This window comes from Tigriopus californicus, chromosome 1, assembly GCF_007210705.1.
Source record: "Tigriopus californicus strain San Diego chromosome 1, Tcal_SD_v2.1, whole genome shotgun sequence".
In the NCBI taxonomy this organism is placed as follows: domain Eukaryota; kingdom Metazoa; phylum Arthropoda; class Copepoda; order Harpacticoida; family Harpacticidae; genus Tigriopus; species Tigriopus californicus.
Window position 1 is genome coordinate 15,767,039 of NC_081440.1, and position 7,627 is coordinate 15,774,665.

At 43.0% G+C, this 7,627-nt stretch overlaps 2 protein-coding genes across 2 annotated transcripts in view; both read right to left on the reverse strand.

Annotated features, from left to right (window-relative positions):
• Positions 1–863, reverse strand: part of LOC131879352 (uncharacterized) — a gene marked incomplete in the record, with an annotated part of 2,979 nt that extends 2,116 nt beyond the window's left edge. Inside the window, 1 exon segment of the mRNA XM_059225686.1 lies at positions 644–863. Within this exon segment, the coding sequence (XP_059081669.1) occupies positions 644–789 (146 nt within the window).
• A 738-nt stretch (positions 864–1,601) lies between these two features.
• Positions 1,602–4,944, reverse strand: LOC131879533 (spermine oxidase-like). The gene is made up of 4 exons (XM_059225918.1): positions 4,394–4,944; positions 3,318–4,065; positions 2,972–3,226; positions 1,602–2,124 (listed from the first exon to the last, which is right to left on the reverse strand). Exons 1-4 carry the CDS (start codon positions 4,633–4,635, stop codon positions 1,639–1,641), a joined length of 1,731 nt encoding a protein of 576 aa, XP_059081901.1. The 5' UTR covers positions 4,636–4,944; the 3' UTR covers positions 1,602–1,638.
• Positions 4,945–7,627: the final 2,683 nt, after the last annotated feature.

The window sequence follows — 7,627 nt, forward strand, 5'->3', positions numbered from 1 at the left end:
ACTCGCCGGAACAACATCTAGCTATGGAACATTTCCCACAGGTCTTCGGTGTTGGAGACATGCATTTTCCACAAAACATGCAACGAGACACTAGTTCAAGGAATTTCTCCGTCACTGGACACATGAAAGGATTGTCCTTCTTCTCGACATTTTCCATGATCAATCTCAGCTTGGGCACGCTGCGAATCAGTTTCTTGCTCTCTCTCCAAAATCGGTGGTTCCAGTAGGTGGTGAAATGGTACAGCCACTCGTCCATTTCACATTGTTCCCATGCCTCTACAGCAGGGTTAGTGCCTCTCAAATAATCATATTGATAGTCCACATACACCTGGTAATGCTCGACAACGTCCACAAAGAGGGAACAGATGGTTCTTCTTCGTGCGTAGGCCGATTGGTAATCCAGGAACATTTCCAAACTCGATCCATCAGGATTCAATCGGTGAAGGTTATAGATCACTTCGAGAGCCGTGAGTTTCTCCCCCAGGGCATCGACCATTTTGACATTTGTTACCAATTCCACGGCAGCTTGACTGAACGAGCCAAGCATTTCCAAGGCCTCGAATTTGGCTATAGGTTTGGTTGGCCACATGGAAGGAGTGTTGTCATTGGCTGATACGCCCAAGAAGCCCAGCCGATTNCTTACTTTGATTCATTTTTAAGAACGACATTTCGAGGTTCACGCACGGGTTTGGACTTTTTCTTCTTCTTATTCTTGCCGTAGGACCCAGCCATGGTTATTGCACTACACTTGCTTACTACTAAAGAGATCTCAAACCACTGGCCAATCATTCGAAAAATGACGATTGTGCTAATTGATAGACAGAACGCACATGTCTGATTTTGGAGTTTCAAACTAGCTTTACGCAAAATGTGAGACCAAAGAGGCCAATGGGGACCATTTGGACTAATAAGATATCTGAAAACAAATACCTGATACACATTAAACTATGTCTAGAAATCTTGAAGCTTTAGGTATGATGTACGTACTTGGTCTGCATCTCGAGGATCCTTACAACGTCTGACAAGATCGACATGGAAAACTTTTGCCCTTAGGCATGATGCCCTTGGCCTTTGCCGACATCTTTTTTACTTTGTCATCCAACATTGTCACAAAATCGTGATTATGGTTTCCATCCTCTTGCCACGACACTGGATTTAACCTTACAAGCTTAACATGAATGACGTACGAGCTCTAGAACCAACCCAATGAGTGAGATAATTTCTGGCCTGGTTTAATCTATGTGCTTTAATCTTGGCACCATCAAAACGTTTCCCAAGAAAGCGGTGCCAATCTGGGGGATTTTTCTGACATGGACGTACAATTCCGAATTGCTAAATCTTTCTTGACGATAGAAGAAAGTTAATCAACCGTGTAAACTCGTTTCTTTCTGTCTTCATGCTCGAAGGGAGAGATTCATTCCGATCTTTTGTAATAAAATAAGTTGGCGTGTTTGACAAAGTATGGCCGTGCATAACCCATGACACGAATATGGCATCAAAGGTTACGTACCAAATGGATCTTATCCTTTTATGACGTGAGCGATGACTGCTTTGTACCTAGTTTTCCTGGCTCCACAAGGGATAATTGAACAACGAGCGTGTCAATGATATTCATGCCTATATTTTCCTATATCCAAGTTATCCCGGGGACCCGCCAAATCTATCCAGTCTAAATCGAACATGATTGCCAGTTTTCATCGAAGCCCGAAAATTCGACGGAGAAGGGGGTGGAAGCGGAGGTTTCTTATAGCCAGCATTGTGAGGTGGCGTTGGAGGGGGGCTGGTCGCCATTTGCGTCATTTTGGCTGCCAAAATGTCGACTTCGGTGATGCGATCTAGGACCCGTTTCGCTTCACGGATCCCACTGAGTCGAGCCCCGTGGAGGGTTCCCCAATACCGGGAATGAGTGGCTTCTCCAGCGAATAAGAGTCGGGGCGAGGTCGCACTGGGAAGAGGCTGCGAAAGCTCATGAAAGTCCGCTTCTTCCGTAGCCAATTGAGAGAAGGACGTTGAGCCCAAGAAATTGTCCATGGTTGACCACGTGGCACGAAATAGCTTCACCGGGCCGGGTAGACCCGGATCGCCGGTGAACTTTTGAAGCACCCATATGATTCTGTCCATGAGCTGAAATGATACTCCATCAAAGAACCGGTTGACTGTAAAAGAATGACGATTGTCAGGCACTCGTGATTCTAAAACGCTTAGGGTCCTCCTTTCGCTATCGAGAATTGTTTTTGGCCAATGAAATGCATATCATTGCTTTTCTCTTTGTGATTGAAAAAATATCCTTCAAAACACAAATGAGCTCACTTATTTTATAAATCAAGCGTCCATTGAAAGCTGAAACTTTTGGTGGGATGCAGTTACACTCAAATCCCAAAGGGAAGGTGTTTGGTTCTAACAAGCATAATAGTAATAGTATCAATCATTCAGCCATGATGTCAAGGTTACAAAAAGGTTCCAAGCCATAATTGTAATCATGCAGGTATAGAAGCTGTTCGCTCTACTGTTTATAGAGGGGATACAATGGTGCCCTTTAAGTTTTGACGGATGTGCGTACCCCAAACAACCCTTGGCATTTTTCTACCTCGCAAAATCGTAAGGCACAGATTTAGTTTTATAATTGCATGGAATTCTAGCTCACATAAAAAACTTACATCCCTTTTTAGGGATTATAGAGACTGGGATTTTTTTAAAAACCTTTTCAATGAAAAGTAAGCGCACACTTACCTGGCTGTTATATAGAAATTAAGATATGACCTATCAATATTTGGATATTTGTCGAGAAACTTGTTAGAACATTGTGACCACCGTGGGTAGGTATTGCACTTGACCTCAAAAGAAAGCTTGGAGAACCTTTGGCTGCAGAAATCAACAACAATAGAATAACCGCTCTCGAGTCAAAGCCATTCGTAATAACCCACTGACAAATATCCAGATGAATGCTCTACTGAATGGTCTCGTTCCTTACGTCCGAGTTGGAGAGCTGGTCGGCGATTCGGGCTCCAGAGGAGGCAATCCAACAAGCCAAGAGATTGGGATGTCCTTCCACCTCGGAAAAATGACTTATGTACAAATACCAATCTCTGGGGAGCATTCGATGGCGAAGCTCCTCATTGGTCCATGCCAAAGTGATTCCACCTTCGCCTGGGGCCCACCAAGGGCTGAGGAATTCCAAAAATATCTTGGACATGTGGCCACAACCGATGCTTTGAACGGCTTGGACCTTGAAAAATAGCGTGGACCTGTCACTACCAGAAAGGTATGTTCCATTCAAAGCAAGATGGAAGTGCCGTTTCCCCGAGATTGCTACATACCTTTGAGCTTGGCAAGGCCGGATGAAAGAGTCTAGAGAATTGATGTCTCAAAACACCAAGAGGCAAGGTACTGACAACATAGTCTGCGAAGTAATCTTCAGTCTGGCTCCCCATGTTGGTTTGCACGGAACATTCCACGTGGATCTTGTCCATTAGAAGTGGATCCCGAGAATGGAACGACCAATCAATGCCCGTGACCTTTCGACCGAATCGGAGTGAGTTCTTGGGTAGATCTTGAACGAGAGCTTCCAGGACGCCCACCATTCCACCTGGAACCAAAATGTTGCCACCCGGTAGGTGAACACTGGATCCCGTTAGCTCCAATCTGATCTGATCCAAGTCCTCGCCCAACGAGATGGACAGGGTGTTTCGAAAACCTGACAATGCCGCTTCGACTTGTTTTAAATTGACTGCAGCGAACTTCTCATTGACCTTGAGGTACGCCAAGGCTTTCAAAACTCTGCTGTCGTAGAAGGTCAAGAGTCTGGTCTTTTCAAAGGCAGCGGTGGACACATCCACCGACGCTCTGCCCTTCCTCTGCATTTCTTCACCAGCCACTTTGTACTCCTTTTGGAAATATCCTTGGATTTCGTCGCGAATGGCATTGAAAACCTCGTAGGCCTTTTGAGTCGATTCCTCGGATAATGGCAGGCCATTGCTTCGATAAATGTATCCCACCGTGTTTGGCCATTGCACTGTCTCATCGATGTCATTGAGCCTTTGGATCTCTCGCCCCAGCAACTTCAATCTGGAACAGAAAAAAACAAACAAACCTTTTCCGTGATTGAGTGGAGAGCTCCAAGATAGCTCAGACAGAGCTCTGCGGAGCTTGAAATTTGGAGTCATTCATATGGCCATGGTTGCGTCACAGTACAAATCTGAAGGTCAACGTACTGACAGATACTGCAGGTTTGCCGATCATTTATCAAAAAACCCTTCTGGGGCCAGTCGTCTGACTTCCATGTCATCCACGTTCATACAGAAAGAACCTGCTAGATGTTTGATCGGCAAAATATGACTGTCTCTGGCGCGGACATACGTAGTATATATAGCGCACCTCCCTAGATTAGGGTTACCTGTTTGCCAAGTTGAATAGAGAATTTGACGGACATCCACCAAATATCCACTCTGCTCCAAGTTCCAATGGTTTGCCTTCCCTGAAAATGGTCTGGATTCTGCCGCCAATTCTGTCACTGGCCTCCACGAGGATCACGTCACTCACGCCGTTTTCCACCAAATAGTGAGCGGCCGAAATGCCAGCCATTCCCGCACCAATCACCACCACCTTGTGGCATTTCTTGCTGCCAATTCCATTCATAGCCTCCTCAATAATTGCCCTGGGTTTTACAGGCAAATGAATGAAAAGAGCACCACCACCTTTTTCATAAAAGTTGGCCAGAGCTGAGGGAGTTTTTTAGCTCTGTGAAAAGCTAGGGACCGAGGCATTCCTGTGTTTTCTCGAAGGTATTGATGACAGTCAGGCTCCTCCCGGTGGGATCAAGTTTCCGAAAATCTTTTAGCTTGTGCATTCAGAATTGCCAGTGGAGGCTTGATAATGCTACTCGATGCCAAGCAAGCAGTTCCACTGATGATAAGCTCCCACCTACAGTCCAGTAACTTGTAGCTAACATTGAGTTGAATGCACGTTCCTGCGGACTCACCTATTTGTTTTGACTTTTATCACACCTGCCTTGATCGAGGGATGGGGAAGCAGATAAGTAACATGCATAGCCACACACATGCATCAGGATCTAGGGAGGATTTTCAAATTGAGTACCGCTGATTTGGAATAATCAAGAGTAGAAAGGCTCAAAATATCTTATCAAAGAGCTCAGAATCTCCCGTGCGCATGCGTACTGAATTATTGCACTCAAATAAAATGTGCGTTATAGCTGACCGTTTATATCCGAACAAGTCATATTTATCGATTTCTAATGGCTAGTAAATATTTACAAACAAATCAAGCGTTGAAAGTTACATTATAAAGCAATGCATCACTCATCTTGCTTGCTGAATCCAAAGGAAACGCACCCAAAACGTTGCTGGGATCATCCACGGGCTTCTAGAAATATGGACTGCAAACGGAAGCAAAAATATCCTATCTCCTAAACCGCTCATCTTATTCCATATAAGCACTTCATACGACCACAAGATCTTGGTGAATAAATGAACTCAGCCGAGTTTGAGCCTAAACACATGCTTAGGGAACTCAGGAGACATGTTCAAAGTTATGTTGTAAACACTACATAAAATTTGAATTTTCGGCCTGCTCTTGGACAGCTACATAAGCTTCAACAGGTTATCCCCATGGGGTCTGTCAAAGAGGGTGTACAAATAGTTCGGCCAATGGTTATCTTTTGACAAAAACAAAATGTTCTAGGAGGATATATTCAACTTCTGAAGAGAATATTTTTTGAGTCGAAGAGGAGTATCATGAAGGATGTTTTACACTTATGCAAAGATGTGTGAGGGTGTGAGGCCAGAAACAGTGACATTGGGATTGTTTTGTAGACCGCTTTTCCTTGTCTTGAGACTCCCTGAAGCTAAAGTTTCATTTGCGCCCAATCATGAACGTCTTCAAACTTAGGGGGACGCTAAAATGGAAAATTAACAACTCGGATTTGAGTCAATGGATTGCATTTCTTATCGTATGAGACTGATCGAGTTTGCTGGAATTACGTGACCCAATCTTCAACACGATCAGGTAGGTGGGTCCGAAAAGGGCTACTTCATTCGTTTCGTGCAATGCTATGCATTGTACTTTGAGAGGGTATAACTTTTGATTGAGTCGTTCAATCGAGGTAAAAGTAAAAAATAAAAGCTGACTTTGCTAGCAACCTGGAGTCAGTCTTATTTGAAGTGAAAAACTCAATCGTTTCAGCAAAATCCAAACTTTTATTGCTCGACCCTGGTGTCCCTGTTCATATTCCAAGATGTTCATGGTTCATTGGACCGTGCGGCAAAATTCCTTCAATAGTTACTAAAGACATCTCAATTGATAAATATGATTTTACTAAAGTGTATGAGGATAGTCATGGAGCTGGAACAACAGAAAATTCAGATCACTCTTCATTTACAACCAATTATGAAAATTTGTGGTTTTGGCCAAGTGAATCTTATTCAAACATTACTTTCAGACTGAGAACCGAGGATAGCAATCATTATATTTGGCAAGTTGCTGTTGGGACAGCCGCAGCTGCAGCAACTGAAGATGTATTCTTATCTGATAATGGTTTTAACATATTTGAAGAAGCTCGATATTACATTCATGATAAAGAAATTGAAAGAATATAACATTTGGGAATTGCTACTTTAGTCATTATCCATTAATCTTCTAAAATATACAAGTGAAGAAAAGCTACATGCTGTGAAACATACTCAACTCTGATTATTGGACAAGAAATAATAGAAAAACTTTTGTGCGAAATTGCTCAGGTATATTACCCCTGAATAGTATTTTCCCTTTGTGTGATCAGGTAGACCACATTTTCAGAGGAGTAAAACCTAGAATTACATTTAATTTAAATGAGCCAGAAAAGTTCGTTAAGTAATTTATTTCGCAAGGACACAGTATGGTTTTTGGTTGACATTCATTTTAATTGGCAAAATTTCGTTAAATACTGTGATCTTTGCAAGGGGCCGAAAATCCTTGCAGGATACATGACACGCCACCTCAGCGGTAAAAAAAGAACAGATAAAGAGCTGACCATAAGTATAAACAGATAATAATAATGGTGTAAATCAAGATCTATGCGGAGGGTGCGGAGAGAGACAAGGGATGGATGGATTTATGCTCACTTATTGAATTGCATTAGTTGAGTTACAACGGCAAACCTTGCAATTTGTCACCGAGCACTTCATATGAGTTGAGGTAATAGTCTTTTGAAGGTGTTCCTTGTGCATTCATTTTACTGTAACTCTGACACGCAGCATTTATCACACTGGGATTGAAAGTACCTACAACGGATCTAGTTAAGCATGAGCTCTGTTCTCTTTCATTCCAAACTAATTCCGATTATACTCCCACTAGTGCCTTGGATACCATCAGATGCTTGTTCAAGCTAAAAGAGTCTTCAAGGCGAAGAATCCCTGCTTTTTTCAATAGAGGAGTGGAGTAAGTACATATTCTTTTATCGAATATCATCTTGAGGACTCTATTCAAAGAGACTTGCTAACGATGTGAGTTACACTTGGTCAGAAGTGGCATCCACGCTGCACATCCATACAGTAAGACAGATAGGGCTAATGCCGTAACAAGCGTAATTTAGGGCTCTCTAGTAGAAGCCCTAACGTAATCCTTGTAGGAAGAG